This window comes from Clinocottus analis, unplaced genomic scaffold, assembly GCF_023055335.1.
Source record: "Clinocottus analis isolate CAN_PGR_092001 unplaced genomic scaffold, fCliAna1.0.p SCAF_10, whole genome shotgun sequence".
In the NCBI taxonomy this organism is placed as follows: Eukaryota; Metazoa; Chordata; class Actinopteri; order Perciformes; family Cottidae; genus Clinocottus; species Clinocottus analis.
The window spans coordinates 18,478,621-18,496,120 of record NW_027175821.1 but is presented as its reverse complement, the minus strand read 5'-3'; the positions used below and the strand labels follow the sequence as shown (position 1 = coordinate 18,496,120).

General features: G+C 42.8%; 1 protein-coding gene and 1 long non-coding RNA gene across 2 annotated transcripts; one reads left to right on the top strand and one right to left on the bottom strand.

Annotated features, from left to right (window-relative positions):
* Window positions 1–4,233: 4,233 nt before the first annotated feature.
* On the bottom strand, window positions 4,234–6,740 carry LOC137794736 (uncharacterized). Its single transcript, XM_068591765.1, has 5 exons — window positions 6,012–6,740; window positions 5,584–5,919; window positions 5,099–5,230; window positions 4,662–4,726; window positions 4,234–4,386 (listed from the first exon to the last, which is right to left on the bottom strand). The coding sequence occupies exons 1-5, from the start codon at window positions 6,262–6,264 to the stop codon at window positions 4,234–4,236; spliced, it is 939 nt and encodes a 312-aa protein (XP_068447866.1). The 5' UTR covers window positions 6,265–6,740.
* Window positions 6,741–13,374: 6,634 nt separating this feature from the next.
* Window positions 13,375–14,620, top strand: LOC137793976 (uncharacterized). The gene is made up of 3 exons (XR_011078269.1): window positions 13,375–13,646; window positions 14,246–14,333; window positions 14,485–14,620. It is a non-coding gene; the product is annotated as an uncharacterized lncRNA (long non-coding RNA).
* The last annotated feature ends 2,880 nt before the right edge of the window (window positions 14,621–17,500 follow it).

Genomic DNA, 17,500 nt, shown 5'->3' with positions numbered 1-17,500 from the left:
GGATTAAATGCCCGAACCACCTCAGCTGACTCCTTTCGATACGAAGGAGCAGAGGCTCGACTCCAAGCTCCCTCCTGATGTCCGAGCTCCTTACCCTATCTCTAAGGCTGAGCCCGGCCACCCTACGGGGGAAGCTCATTTCGGCCGCTTGTATCCGCAACCTCGTTCTTTCGGTCACGACCCAGAGTTCGTGACCATAGGTGAGGGTTGGAACGTAGACCGAGCAGTAAATAGAGAGCTTCGCCTTCCGACTCAGCTCCCTCTTCACCAAGACGGACCGGTACAGCGCCTGTTTTACTGCTGCAGCCGCACCGATCCGCCTGTCGATCTCCCGCTCCACATTACCCTCACTCGTGAACAAGACCCCCAGGTACTTGAACTCCTTCGCTTGGGGCAGGCATGTTGTCCCCACCTGAAAGGAGCAATCCACCGGTTTCCGGCAGAGAACCATGGCCTCGGATTTGGAGGCGCTAACCCTCATCCCTGCCGCTTCACACTCGGCTGCAAAATGCCCCAGCGAATGCTGGAGGTCACGGTCCGAGGAAGCAAACAGGACCACATCATCTGCAAACAGCAGAGAGGCGATCCTGAGGCCCCCGAACCGGATTTCCTCCGCCCCCCGGCTGCGCCTAGAAATCCTGTCCATGAAAGTCACAAACAGGACCGGTGATAAAGGGCAGCCCTGGCGGAGGCCAACACCCACCGGGAACTTGTCTGACTTAATACCGAGGATACGGACACAACTCCTACTGCAGGCGTACAGAGACCGGATAGCCCGTGCCAACGGATCCGGCACCCCGTACTCCCGCAGCACCCACCACAGAACCCCTCGAGTTACCCGGTCGAAAGCCTTCTCCCAGTCCACAAAGCACATGTAGACTGGTTGAGCAAACTCCCAAGACCCCTCCAGTAGTCTCGCAAGGGTAAAGAGCTGGTCCACTGGTCCACGACCGGGACGGAATCCGCACTGCTCCTCTTGAATCCGAGGTTCGACAAGCGGTCGGAGTCTCCTTTCCAGCACCCTGGCATAAGCTTTTCCCGGGAGGCTGAGTAGTGTGATACCACGATAGTTCGAGCACACTCTACGGTCCCCCTTCTTGAAGATGGGAACCACCACAGGCCCTCAAGTAGGAGCTGAACATCAGCTCCATCACTAAGAAGGCCCAGCTGAGGATGTTCTTCCTGAGGCAGCTGAAGAAATTCAACCTACTGAAGACAATGATGGTGCACTTCTACACCGCCATCATTGAGTCCATCCTGGTGATCTCCGCGCAGCATGTCGGGGCGAAACCCTCCCAAGAACTCAAATTAATGCCCCGTCAGGTATCAAAACACATTTGGGGGAAATTGATGACAGATAAAGTAATTTGTATTCATGAATACCCATGAATGAAGAAAAAATTGTGCTCCAGCAGAAAGGGCACTTTTCTCATCCAGGGCAAAAGGGCAGGTGCCTGAGCACCACTCGGGGTCTGTCTGTGCACGTGCCTGCCTGTAGTCAATCATCTCGTTAGGTTAAGCTGGATAATAGGACGTGGAATAGGGCCCTGATGACCCCTTTCCCACAGAGGTTTACGTGCGTCTGGTGAGTGAAATGCTGTATATGTTACTGTTTTTTACATTTGCAGTCATATTTAATCATAAACTGTCCACAACACTGTAGTTGCTGCTGCACCTGGGGCAGCTGGTGCTTCTACCTGTGGCCTCTCCTTGACGAAGTTTCTGCCGCTGCAGCTGTGCTACAATCTCATGTCTGCACAATGTAGGGTCAGTGTGGCGGTTTTGTTGATAGATTTGGACAACATGCATTTTTGTTGACAAGACGGGTTGTGCTCTCCCCTTGCTGTGCTGCCCGGTGCATTTCCTCCACTGTAGTGCGCCGTGACAGCTCTAAGTCGGCTTGGAAAGGCTCGGGCCGAATGGCACGCCGGCTGCGGTCGTGTGATTTAGAGAGCCCGGACCTCGCCGCTTCCCAGGGCCGTGGGTGATGTGCTTGTGACGTCTCTCACTGCCGGGGAGAGACAAGCCCCCGGCTCCGTTGACCGGGGCACACTGTCATTAGGGCCGTGTTGCGTCGCCAGGGCGGTGATCGGCCCACGTAAAGGGCGTCAGGGGTCTGCAGCGATGTCGGCAACCCACCCAACCCGTCTTGAAACACGGACAAAGGAGTTTCAACGCGCAGGTCATTTATACTCGGTTTTACGCAGAGACGCAAGCACGCAAGAGCCGCAAGAGCCCCCTTGAGTCGTCACATCAGCCATTTTGCGTGCTTGCATGCGTTGCCCAAAATGTTTGACAAAGCTACGCGAGCCGTTCGCAGCCCGCAAGACTGTGATTGGTCTGCTAACCACGTCCTTTCTGGGTCTCGCATTTCTGGTTTCATAGCATAATACCTCTGTTTTTAAAAGCCACAGCAGGAACACGAACAATGGATCCTGTTGAAGAACGTTTGGCTGAAGAGGTCCACAAATATGAGCATTTATACAACCCGTCTGACGGAGTATCAGGACACGCAGATGGAGGTGAATTCATGGAGGGAGATATCGGTAAACATCGGTGTGCAGGTCGACTCTACTGCCGTTGCGCCATCTACTGTTCTGGAGTATGGAAAAGGCGGAAACCATAAACCAAAACGAGTCCGTCGACGCAACTGCGTGGCCAGCTGTAGTTGCAAGAGTGTATATCGCCCTTAAGAGGGATCTGAAACCCCGTTGCGCAAAAAAAGTGAGGGTCGGCGTGACGCGCGCCTTGCAGCTCCGCAGGTCAGTCCACTCGCCCCATATGCTCATGGTGGAGCTGTGTGGTGGAGAGGACTACGAGTGTGGCGGTCTGTGACACTTTTGTTTTGCTGTGATCACAGCTGGCCTAATGGCCAACACCAACACACCACGGCCCGCCACTGACATATATATATATATATATATATATATATATTAGTATACATTTTGGGAGTGTATGTGGCATAAATAACTGATGTAGAGTAAGATCTTCGTCTGAGATCTGGTAGGATCAGAGAGTGTGTAGCACTCTTCTGTCCCTCAACAACAACCAAAGAAAATGTAAACTTGGACAAGTGCACTAAAAACATTCACTTTCAACACATGATTTGAATTCTGAATCACTGGGCAGGTTTGGTTTTATAAAAGCCTTCTGCACCGTGACACTTATGACTACTGCATTGTGTTTACTTCACAACCCCATTACTCAGACCAACAAGGTGAGAAGTTTACTCTTGCACACACACACTCATGAGAAAATACTGGCACCATACAAATGTAGTCAATAATATTTATTATTTAATTGTTTATTTAGCATGGGAAGTTAACATTACAGGATACAGAGATAAAATATGATTCATAGTGAAACAGACACAAAATGAACACCAGAAACAAACAAAAGAACACAATGTAACTCTCTGGTGCACCATCAGCAATGCATGTTGGTATAAACACAAGCCAGTGTCTACAGACTGCTCTGCATTTCTTTTGAATATGTTTGAGATGTATTTGTACTGTGTTGAGTTGTGAAGTATCCCTTCTGTTGAATCACCCTGGATGTTCTCCGCATCGGCGACACTACAAAACTGTACCACTCTTAAAATAGCCCAAGGCTGTGATCCAGTCTGTGATCCAGTCTGTGATCTAGTCTGTGATCCAGTCTGTGGTCTAGTCTGTGATCTAGTCTGTGATCCAGTTTGTGATCCAGTCCATGCTCAACTGCGTCGTGTGGTGTTCAATGTAGGTTAGAGAAGGTCTTGTATTTAAATGATTCCTTGTTGGCAGAATCGATAGCGCTCATATAGAAAGTCCTCATGATGATAACGAAGAAACTCTCTCCCTATGAAACGTTAATCTAACTGATATTGCTCCATCATCAATGGGATCTCTGAGGAAGGGAGCTGCCCCTTTTATTCCCAGAGGAGTGGCCAGCTTATCCAGCTAACTTAAGTTCGCCTGCAATGGAGCAGGTTAAAGTTTATGGATGAGTTGCTCTGGTGATTTTGCCAAACTTGCTTCGTGGAACCGAAAAGCCTGACTTATCTTATCCTGACTAACTAACTCAGTCAGCCCGATACGAGGAACGGGGCTCTGGCCCGATTCAGCTTGATGAAACTTCAGGAAATCTCCCCCAGTAAACTGAAATGATCGATTTTCTACTATTTGTGATGAGTGAAGATGCAGTTATTTTAAATGAGGAGACCAAGGCTGGAGCACTCTGACTTTGGGGCCCTTTCTATGGACAAGGGTGCTGCTGGTTGTGGTAATCTGCTCTCACAAGAGAGTACTCACACGCTTGTGGCAACTCTCTCTTCTTCCTCTTTTCTCCTTTCACTTTCCTTGTGGAGAAATCCAGTGCTGAATAGTTAACTTTCTTTGCTTCAGCATCCTGCAAAGAATATTTGTGTAAATGACAAATATTTCAGATTTGGGATGCTCAAGACCAAGAGTGCAGATTATTTTACAGTAAATTTACATTGATCTGAACATACTTTTCGTCATGAGCACTATACTTAATCATGTATTAGTGACAGATATTATTTTGTATGTACATACTCAACACTTATAGATGTGTCTTGTGGAGCTAGTGGCAGAATATTTATCACACCTACAGATCTAGATTGCTAGCTAGTGCGAAGCAGACACACACGTCCACATATTTACCAGATCATCACACTGATCCACAGTTGACCTGTCATGTCCAGGATGGTGGGAAGCGATCTCTGCTCCTGTTGAAATAGAAACAAAGCCATCAGAATGTGTACACACATATCGATGTGGTTTAGATCACATGTTCACGTTTGCCTTCACGGAGACGTGTAAGTGATGTAATAAACAGTAAACTGCTCCATTGGAGCTTTCTGCAGTCAGGGTGGCGTGGTGTTTTACTCAAGAGCAGCTGGGTGATAGTTTGTAATGACAGGGAAGTTGGATGTTCACTATTATATTGTGGTCGAACATAACTCAACGAGACAACGAAAGAATTTCAACTTAAACTCACATATTCTGTTTTAACTGCAAAGCATTTTCATTCATTGAGATCTTTATGGTACAATCTCAAAAAGCGCAACAGAAGTGAAAGTAAAATATGATGAACCTACCTTTGCAATTTTTGCAAACTGTCCTTTGATTGAAAATGAGGACGATGATCACAATCCCACAGCAGGCCAGCAGTACTCCAAGCACAGGCACAACGACTGGGTCCGGTTGTGGTCCTGGACTGGACCCAGTTTCTGAATCACAAAGAAAGCAGTTTGTAGACTCTTGGGAGTATTCCTATGTTACATGTTAAACAGTGACATTTAGACTATTAACGACCACAATTTATAAGTTTATGTTCAATAAAGTGTAAAGTCAAGAATACGCTTTCCTATATTTGCATTAAAGAGTCACACAAAATACTGAAAATTAATTACTAATTACTGCGCTAACTTAATAATGTACTGCCTCTATGAAATAGTTATACCATTTAGTTGATAACTAATGCTTCAAGTTTGTATTAACGCTAAGGTATCCACTTAGACTAACCAACAATCTTATATTGATTTACAATCACATGAACATGATTTGAACTGTAAAAACGTACTTGTGTCCACTTTGGTTCCTCCACCAAACAGGATCTCTCCACATGCGGCCACAGCACAGTAGTACGTCCCAGCATCAGAGGAGTTGTGTATAGTTTTGGACAGACTGTACGCACAACTTCTTTCTTCTTGTGTGTCACTGTGAGTGAGAATGAAGCCTGGATGAGATTCTCCTGATCCAGATCTGAACCAGTGCACACTGTGTCCACCTGGACACTGGACTCTGTCCTCTTTGTTCTTGGAGAGAAGTGAACACTGGAGAGTCACTGAGCCGCCCGGCTGGACCGACTCATTGTGCGGACTCTGTTGCACGTAGAGAGACCTCTGATGATTACAACCTGTGTGATGCAGGTCACAAGACATCAGAGGAAATTATTGATCTTCATGAAAATAAATGTGGCTCAAACTCTACAAGTAAAATATGTTTTACCTTTAACAGCCAAGAAGATGCCTTTGACAAAACTGGATGAAAATGCACCGACATTGAAACAGAAGTATGTTGCTTCGTCCTCTTTTCTGATATTTCTGATGGTTAGAGAAATCTGAGTCTTCTCATATTTTAATGTGAAGCGTGAGTTGTCAAATTTTTCACCAACTGTCATTTTGCGACGAATAACAGCCACGACTTGTTGAAGTATATTTCCCAGAGGCTGCTTGTACAAGTAAAATAATTTGCCTTCCATCTCAGAAACTGGACACTGCAACGTAACATTTCCACCAAGTTCAGCCAAAGTCAAAGAGACGTGTTGAGGAACCTCTGCAGTTTGAATCACATCTGAAGAAAAGAGACAGACAGTAACAGCGTGACAGCACACGATAAGTAAATAGGTCAAGTAAAGTGTTTACTCTTCAAAAGATTATTACATGGTCGTGTCTTCTCAAAGTAGTTAAGAATTGTACTTACAAACTGTACAAAGTAGGACTAAAGCAGCCAGTCCCGAGTTCATTGTGGTGCAGCACTCTTGTCTTGCACTACTGATGTCACACAACCAAGTGGAACATAGTCAAAGTATATGATGGGCTGAGCTATAGAAAGTGACCTTCCTCCTTCATTCGGCAAATTTTTTCATTGGATGGGAAAATCTACATGTTCTAGTATGTGTTGTATTTCAATACAGTGTCTTTATTTTGATCGCATGACTCAATTCATTGCGATTTTTTTCATTTTTTATAGCCATTGTGTTTTTCCTTTTTTAAGAGCAAGTACTGACTTCTCGACTGCACGTGTGTATTTAAAGGTTGTGGTGTGTAGAAATGTGTTTATTCATTTTGATAGCATGCACACAGGTCACACAATCCACGTTTTCCATTTCCTGCCCGTTTCGATGGTATTCTACTGGTCAACCAAAAAATCCACAACTCGCCCTCAATTAGGCTGCCACATGGTTTGTTACACTGAACAATCTGCGAAGCCGTCATTGTTTGGAAAAGAGCAGGCACTTTCAAAAAGTACTCTGTCGGTGATTGGTGATCTGTTTCTCACCGTCAGTCGAGAACAAACACCTTCTCCTTTGAGAAATGCCTTCAGTGCTGTTCTTTGTTCTTCTTTCACTGAAGAAATATTCTCCAGATCTGATGTAACGAGGCCAAGCCCCTATTCACAATTAATGTAATTGATTAGAATTGTTGTTTTGAACAATTTGGCTCTCCGTGGTGCCTCTCAGGATGCTGATTGGTCAAAGCCACAATGGTTTGGGCACAAACGCTTTACTTGAAGCCTGACAAGATCTCGCATGATCTTACAATATCGCGAGAAGTCGTGCAAGCTGAGCCGTAACTTGCCTCCGAAAACAAACCTGTGACTTACTGAGCGGTTGGTTTACACAATGGAGCCATTTATGGCCAACAACAGCTCGTTCCGACGGCTGGAGTCCAGTTTTACAGTGATACTTCATGCACTTTTGATAATTGTCTAAATTTGGACATCCAGTCAACACTAAGAGGTGAAAAGGAGGACTTCTGAAACAGCATTAGCTTCAGCGTAGCTGGTAGCCTGCAGGTTTTAATGACAGTTGCGTGGAAAGGTGAAACAAAATTTGGCCAAAGCCACAAAGAGCACGATGGACTTCTTCATCATCCATCTCACGACCTTCTTTACTTCATTAGCGCCTCTTGGTCTTGATATCTTCATGGTCTTGGCAGCACTCTGAAATAGTTTGGTTCATTTGTCATTTCCTCTTTTTTTAACTTGCCGTTGTTTTCCGAGTCTAAATGTTTGCTTTGAAATGCATGTGCACATTCAAACAGAAAGTGAGAGATCAAATAGCCGACTGTCTGTGGTCTTCACCGATGAACTGCTGTGTAGCTGTCACCCATAACCTCCCACGACTGTACAGCAAAGCTGACAAAAACACATCAGTGCATTTTAGGCACAGTTAGTTTCCATGTTGTAACATACACAATGTAAAACATGTAAGTGGACAACTACTCAATTGAATAAACCCGTCATTCTTTCTGGTCTCGCAGCACTTTGTAAATGCCTTCTGCATGAAGCGAGAAGAACCAGCAACGCTGCATGCAACAGCTGCACAGACAGACACAAGCTGTGGTGGGACATTTTTACACCCTTTGACAAACCTTCAAGGCAGAGACTTAAGCAACACTCGCTCACCTATTTGCAGATAATCAGGCAAACTTAACTCAAGAGGAAGGTTAAAAATAAATCTGCTTTGACAAATAGACCAGTGAATGATTAGCACCTCCCTCTCTGACAGCAACTACTAATGAACAGAGCTCATGGGATCGCGTGACTTGGTGCATTTGTCCGTCCCTCCTGAACCCTTTACCTTTCCCTGTAAGTTCATGTGACATTAGTAACCATCATGAAACACAAGTGTGTTAGTATGTTAGTGTGAATATAAGTCAAGCTGAGCTTCCTGAGGCTAAAGCGGAGTGAGGAAAGTAGGTTTGTACTGACACCTTCGACCCTGCCACAACAATGCCAAAGTTTCCACGCATCATTTGTTCGTCAGTGATGACTGTGAATGTGTGTCTGTCTGTGTGTGAAAGTACAAAGCGTGTAATACAAAAAAAACCTAAATGAAGTCCGCAAACCACAACGAGCTGCTCTAACAAACGCTATGAAAGTGCCAGTTACACGCTGCAGATAGATAGGTTGTCTTTTTAATTATTTTAACCCTGTTTGGATAGTTATCTTATTGCTGGAGTTTGTGGCGTTGTACCGGCTGCATTAAAATGTCAGGTGTCTTTGTTATTGTGGGAATGTCAACCAGGAGAGGGCGGGTCAACATTGATGATTGACTAGCTCGCACAACAATTAATCTGTCTTTTCTTTCTTTGTGTATCACTGGCAAACGACTGAAAGCATCTTTTTTGCACAAATCAAATAAGTGATGCAGACAGAAAGACAGACATACATATTTACAGATAAATGACATGTATTTATACTCAAAGGCCATAAGCCAACTTAATAAGTGGCAGTGATTGTGTCTGGTTCTCTTTGGAGACACATTCATATTGGACTTGTCTGTAATGAGTTATTTACATCCATCTGTGGGTTTGGAGAGAAATTCCATTTCATTATCCAAACTGCTTTTCCTATTCAGGGTTGCAGGGCTGACATCAGGGCTGACATCAGGGCTGACATCGGGCGAAAGGCAGGCTTCACCCTCAACAGGTTGCCAGTTTATCACAGGGAACACAAATAGAGACACTTAGTGTGTTTACATGATGATATTAATTAGAACCTTGGTTTAGTCGGACTATGCTCTCGTTCGGGGCAACTGCTCTTATTCTAATATACATGGCAGTGAATAAATCGAATCATTGACCCAAAGCATGTCATATCCAATACGATAGGTGGCGCTGTTTTCATTACATCTTGTGGTGATACAGCCATCTCCGTGTAACCCCTCTGCAGGTGTCGCTTTAGAGACAGTGCAGAATAGACAGAAGATTGGGGGAATATCTAAATTTCATTCAGGTTCGATGAGGAGATTGGTTAATATGTCACTCGTCTGACGGCTGCACTGACAAGAAAGATCCACCCCGAATTACGCGCACAACAGCAGGTTTAATTAGATAACAATAGGACAACCAATAATACAACAATTGATCATTCAAATCAAAACCTGAGATCTCAAATGTCCTACCGCCCCCTCCTGTGCACAAACAATGTCCCGCGAAATGGACTCCAGGTGAACTGTGATGTCCGGTTGAGATGAAGATTTCTTCAGGTGAAGGTAGATGGTGAGATGAATGAAGATGGGGTGAGTGATGGCATGCAGGACGGTGGATGGACAACACCTCTGGTTCCAACGAAGAAGCTATACAAAAAAACCAGCCTATGCACATGTGCAGGACAATAGTTCATTATTAATACAACTCATTCAACTGGGCCTGCAGACCACATGGCTGTAAACATCACACACAATATAGAAACTAATTAGCAAACATACAAAACTCAATGCATTTAATTACAAGCATTACACCTTCATAAATGTTTTTTGTATCCCGTTGAGATTTATCCTGACTGGTTTTAGTAGAATACACAATTTACTTCAACATATCACCGAACATTCTTGCTAACGAAGCTAACACACAACGGTAAAAGCATTTAACGTCAACCAACTCACCAGGATATCAAATGTTCAAAGTTCTCAGTATCTCTGGGCGAAACTGCAGCTCTTCAATGACTCGTCGTTCAACATTCAATTTAAAGTTTCTAACTTTTCTCTGTCGGAATCAAACTAATCTTTTCCTCCTCATAACTCCTACCGTACTGAAACGCAGACATAAAAAAACAAAGATCCTCTATTAAGAGATGGATTATCACTTCTATCGATCTTTGTACATTTAGTAACAAAGATTGTATATTACGGAAAAGATTGACTCTCCTAGCTGTTTTCTGTGTACAGAGAAAAACTGCTGCGTGACAACCTGTCGACCTCACTGAAGGGGACAGTAACATAGTTCAAACATAATAATTAAGATCCCAGATTAAATTATTCTGGTTACATCCGCTTGACCTCTTCACTCTTCATAATGGAGAGAACCCCGCTCCCTTCGGTGGTTGTCGGGGAGCTAGCGGAGAGCAAACAGGGAACTAGCAGCAGCGCTAGCTGGCTACAGCAGGGAGCTAGCAGAGACACCCACCGAAGGTAGTATCGACTTGTAACCCGACTTTTATGTTTGTTTGTTTCTGCCGGCCGGCTCCCGGCAGTGACAATTTATCGTCTCTTTCGACTTCTGGGCCACGACCTGGGAGGGAGGGAGGGAGAGGGCGGCGGGATCTTGATCATGCGCTAAGGCGCATAGTCCAGTTCCTAATCCAATTCACCGTTTACATGCCGGGATGTCCGAATTATCAACCCAGTCGGATCGAGTTATCCAGGGGTGTTAATCGGATCGTAGTCGGACCGCAGTTATTCGAATAAAGGTGTTTACATGAACGGGATAATTCGATTTCAATCCGATTAAGCCAGTAATTTGAATGCATGTAACCACACTGAATCATTCACGCTCACGTTCACACCGACGGGCAATTTAGAGCCCAAATAATCTGAGCTGCATGTCTTTGGACTGTGACAGGAAGCCGGAGAACCCGCAGGGAACCCACGCTGACACGGGGGAACATGCAAACTCCGGTTTGGAGAGAAATGTATAACTCAAATCCTGCAATACGGAGCTTTTGAGTTTAAAGAATCATCGCTCTCATTTAACATACACATCAATAACCTTCTGGGTTTCCTGTATCGAAACAAGGCCTCCTTCACAAATTCACCCTTGTGAGTACGACCATCCTTCCTCTATTTGACTACGGCGATATCATTTTATAAAATGGCATCAAAGACTACCCTCAGAAAACTGACACACTCGGTTTTGCCACATGTGCACCCTTCACCACTCACCACTGATCTTTACAGACTGGTGGATTGTTCCTCCCTCCACACCAGGCGGCCACAACACGAACTGCTCGTGGTCTACAAATCCATTTAAGGAACGACCCCTAACTACCTCTCAAAACTTCTGCACATTTCTGACAGTAATCACCGTTTAAGATCGAGTGACTTCATTAGTCTCATCATTCCAAAAGTGCGTACTATGTTTGGTCTAAAACGCCTTTCATGTTGCCGCTGAAAATGACTGGAAGTCACTACAAAACACTCAAACTAACAGCTCTCACCTCTCTCAACATGTTCAAACAAAAGCTGCAACAAGTCATAGTTTACAGCTGTACTTGCTGACCAGCCCTCACTTCTCTCTCTCTTCCATTTTTACAAAGAACATCCAGTTATCCGCCTTTGTGTGTACGTAGTGCTTATAGATTGACCTATGTTGTGTTTAGTCATTTTCTCATGTGTCACACTGTCTTGCTGTTTGTGTCACTTGTGTGGACTGTGCTGCTGCCTCTTGGCCAGGTCGTCATTGTAAATGAGAATTGGTTCTCAATGGATTTTACCTGGTTAAATAAAAGGTAAAAAAATATAAATATAAAAAATGTAGGATCCAGTGTTTTTGGAGCTCGTTGTTGGAAGAAAGAATCAGGACGTCTTTGTCTCTGCTCCTTCAATTTTGATGACTCTTCTTTTTTATTATGATATTTGACTTTTGCAAGTTCCCCGACATTTTGGGAATGGGGAATACGTCATTGCTGGATTGCCCTTAAATCTTGTAAATGTGTCATTTAGATGATCTTAACTTTCACAATGTCTTTATTGTGGTCTAACTTACCCCAGCTTAAACATGAGGGAAGGAAATGGATAAGTGTATTCTGGACAGAGATAATATCTCACCCATGAATCCCAAAAACAATGTGTCTGCTTCACTTCAGGGTTTCTGGAAACCATATGTTACATTGACTCTATCAGCTGTAGAAGCCACCATCAAGCAAATGTGCGCTGATGGAGTTGTTTCATGTGTTACGGTTGGAAAATATTGAGAGACCAATCAGATTGCTCTGAAACTGGTCCCTCCCACGTCATATGATTACATTAAGGCATGCCATCTTCTAATATGGTTTATTTTAACTGCAGTCTCAAGTGGATTCACAAGAAAATGATGACCATATTTTATTTACTGCTGATTCTCAGAGTGGGGCGTAAGTACGAGTAGAAATGTCAGATTTACTTTGGCTACACATTTATATTATGGTCATGTTTTCACAGTAATTTAGCAGGACATACCTGATTCTTTTTCTGTCATTAATCACTGATCTGTGTTCCTCTGATATTTTCAGGATGCACAGATGATCAGATCTCTGAAACAAAGACTGTTGGTGTTGGACACAATGTGACTCTGACTTGTGCTCGCGACACATCTCTGCTCAAAGTAACCTTGTTTTGGATCAGACTTGTTTCTGGAAACTTACCTGAAGTCTTGGGAGGAACATTCACTTTTGATTTTGATGTTGTTAATAAGACTCCTCGCATTACAGCAAAACAAGAACCTGGAACATTTCTGCTTCATATTCGTGAAGCAAAGCTCAGCGATGCTGGACTTTACTATTGTCTAAAAATACACGGCGTTGAGATGACATTTTTGAATGGAACATTTCTGAGAATTGGAGGTAAATATTATTTAGCAGTTTTATGTTTAAATTCCCTATATATGTGTGTGTGTGTGTGTGTGTGTGTGTGTGTGTGTGTGTGTGTGTTTGTGTGTGTTCATATATAAATATAGTACATGTGTGATATTTATAGAACAGTGTTTGTATAAACAATAATTTTTAACAATGTTTATTATCATTATCATCATTTCCCAGGACCAGAACCTGGTATCACTGCTGTCCTCCAGGACCGTACATCTGAGCCGGTCCGTCCAGGAGACTCAGTGACTCTGCAGTGTTCAGTCCTCTCAGACTCTGAGAAGAAAGCGTGTCCAGGAGAACAGAGGGTGTTCTGGTTCAGAGCCGGATCAGATGACTCTCCTCCCAGTTTAATGTATGTTCATGGAAACAGAGCTGCATGTGAGAAACGTCCTGAGGATAAATGTGTGTACAGCTTCTCTCAGGACGTCAGCTCCTCTGATGCCGGGACTCTTCACTGCGCTGTGGTCACATGTGGAGAGATCTTATTTGGAAAAGGAACAAAACTGGACATTCAAGGTAAGGGCCAAACATTTCCAAATAAATCATTAATAAAGATTACCTTTGAATCCATGTAGATCAAGTATTACAAAGCAATTGTACCTCTTGTCAAAATAGTTGTTAACTTTAATAATATGCTCATTTCTGCATAATTTCAGCACCCAACAAGTGGGATTTGCAGAAGGCCAACACAGTTGTGATTGTGCTCTTAGCAGCTCTGACTATAAGTCTAATTGGCTACTGGGTCAGAGTGATGTTTGAAGGGGATTGTTTTTCATATCAGGCTATACAGTAGTAAAAAAATATTTTTGCAAATATTTGCAAATTATGACTTTAAACACGTTCATCATCTCACAACTAGTTATTCTTTCCTTCACACGTTTACCTGAAAGGTGCCCAACATTCAGACTTGAAAACCTCTCTCGACTGATATAACATCATCTCAACTATTTCATAAACTTCCATAATTGAAATATAAACTACACATTATGATAAATTACACATTTGATGAAATGAATAATATTAATCTGCAGTATTTAAGCTATTTACCATTGAGTTACCTACAAGTCATGGATGACTTCATAGAAAAAAAGGATTAAAGAGTTTAATGCTTTCAGAATGGGATCCAGTCATCCTCATCCTCGGGACACTGTTGGCTCTCTGCGTGATTGTGATTGTCATCCTGGTTTACTCGAGGAACTGAAGGTAAACACACTGCAAAGACAAAGAATATAACTTGAATTAAAACATGCATGGAAGTTATACAGGAAGCCTCTCTGATACTCGTTGTCACAGCTTCTTTCAAACTATTAATTTGAGAGGTACTGAACGACTCGATCTCTGGATTCATCCCCAGTGAAAACAGGAAGAAGAGGATGAAGAGGAAGAAGAGGGAGAAGAGGACGAAGAACCAGTCAAAGGAATCAACAACCAGCACTGATTTCTGTTTAAGTGAAATCCACTGATTGGAGATATTTTTGGAAAGCCAACATGTATTATATGGATAAAGTGTATGTTGATGTTTGTTTTTAATCTTTACATGAGATTAGTTGTGCATTGTTTATTGTATTGGACTTGTGTTTCTTCAAAGATACAGATAAATAGTACGCTGAAAATCCATTTGAGTACAAACATCCGCCGTGTGAATGTCTCTGAATAATTCCTCTGCACATTCGCCTCCTCACACTGACGGTGTTCATAGACGTCTGCGAGGCCCGAGTGGTGAGATCCAGACTCAACTTGTGTCCCTTTAAGTTCACTCAGCTGTTGGTCTCACCAGAGACTGAAGCCAGCAGAGATCTTTCAACCAGGACAAATGCAGATCCTCCTCCTCCTCAGCCAAGACCCGCCCACTCTGACGTCTTTGACACTCATGAGCAGGAAGAGTTCAGCGTCCTCTATGTTGACACCACGTTTAGTTTCATAGTCGCCTGTGTGTTCCAGGGTTATTCAACAGAAGGGATACTTCACAACTCAACACAGTACAAATACATCTCAAACGTATTCAAAAGAAATGCAGAGCAGTCTGTAGACACTGGCTTGTGTTTATCCCAACATGCATTGCTGATGGTGCACCAGAGAGTGACATTGTGTTCTTCTTTTGTTTGTTTCTGGTGTTCATGTTGTGTCTGTTTTACCATAAATAATATTTTATCTCTGTAACCTGTAATGTTAATTTCACCTGCTAAATAAACAATTAAATAATAAATATTCTTGACTACATTTGTATGGTGCCAGTAGTTTCTCATGAGTGTGTGTGTGCAAGAGTAAACTTCCTGTCATTCTCACCTTGTTGTCTGAGTGATGGGGTTGTGAAGTAAACACAATGCAGTAGTCATAAGTGTCACGGTGCAGAAGGCTTTTATAAAACCAAACCTGCCCAGTGATTCAGAATTCAAATCATGTGTTGAAAGTGAATGTTTTTAGTGCACTTGTCCAAGTTTACATTTTCTTTGGTTGTTGTTGAGGGACAGAAGAGTGCTACACACTCTCTGATCCTACCAGATCTCAGACAAAGATCTTACTCTACATCAGTTATTTATGCCACATACACTCCCATATATATATATATATATATATATATATATATATATATATATATATATATATATAATGCCCACAGGCACATCAGAGTGAAACATGCAGCTCAAAGAAGGCGACTGATCTTTGGTGAGCGTGTTCTCAGATGTACATGATGTGCCAGCAGGGCAGATGGAAACAGGGTCCAACGTTATCACTGTTTAGTGAAATTAGTCGACTCAAAGGTCACCTCTTTGCCTTTCACGTTCAGCATGATGCACGGTGCATGCTGAAGACCTGCATTTAAAATTGCAATTAAATACAAATATGTAAAAGATCATCAGGTATAGTTAATGAAAAGTAGCTTTCTGATGCGTTTTGGAGCGTTTCCCCTCTTGCACCACAAACCTCACCACATATCCTGTTGATACGCAGAGGCTCGTCCCTCCCAAGTAAACTCTTCAGTGGTTGGTCAAAGAAACGGTCCGTCTGTCAGTGCAGCTCTTGCATACGGCTTTGATTGAAGTTTTCACTAAAAGTTGCCTTTACAAATGTCTGTGAGACTAAAAAGTCAGTGGTAGTCCCCTCTGAATGTTTACTCAATACATTATTTTGCAAACATTCCTGTACAAAAACACACTTTCAACATAAACACTGCACCAGACAGAAATCCTGTCCTGTAGAATCGTCAATCATCATATTGTGAAAGACAAATAAAAGCTTCTGACGCAATTCTTTTGTTTTTTTAACCAGGAAATGTTGTTGGTCCAAAAATAAAGTCAAACAAAAATCCATCTGCATGTCATTGGAGAGAGTACATGATCATGGGTTTGGTAAATGTAGGGGCATGCGCATTGTCTGCTCTTTAACCAATCACTAGGACTTCTACTTCGCACACCTTGATCACCTCCTGACGATCTTTCATTTGACTGCAAACCCCTCCGCTGTGCAAGAGAAGTGTTTCTACAACGATGGTTGGAAGACTGTTAACTTTGATAATATGCTCATTTCTGCATAATTTCAGCACCCAACAAGTGGGATTTGCAGAAGGCCAACACAGTTGTGATTGTGCTCTTAGCACCTCTCACTATAAGTCTGATTGTTATTGCCGTCCTGATTTACACCATCAAGATAAAAACATGTGACTGTTGCAACGGTAATATCAGTTTCTCACAGTATGTTGAGTTACCACGACTGATTTATGTAAATATTCATCCTAAATCTGTAATTATTTTAAAATGCAGCTGCCGTTGCTCTGCAAACAAATGCTGCAACAGCCGATCAGCAGGTAAGGTTTAAGAAGAAAAGATGACACTGGAGAAGTTATTGACATGTTGTTTTCCTCTCCACGTATCTAGAACATAAAATATGCTATTTTATAATATAGTTCCTCTATTTATTCAGAGAAATGAGGACTTATTGGCATATTCGGCACCAACCTTTACCAAGAGGAACACTGGCAGAACAGAAAGAAAGAACGTAAAACCATCCGAGGAAGAAACCATCTACTCTGATGTCAGGACTTGACAGATTGGATGGACTTGTCCATCCAATCTGTTGGATTTTCTCATTAAAGCTAATATGTATCTTGTCTGGCACACTGTTGTAAATATGCTGCTTCACTCCTGATATTGGTTAGTTTTTCACTTTGACAACCTCGGAAAAAAATGTTTATCTTGTGTTTTAATGGCTTTTGTTGATATTCTACCTGCATTGTTAAATCTTATATCTCCAATATTTTATAAAATGCTACCACTCAAATACACTGTTTGAAAGATTGAAAGAGTCAGAGGGTTGAGGAAGTTCTCTTGTATCTGATGTGCTGTTTTAACTTCTCCGATACGTATCAGAGC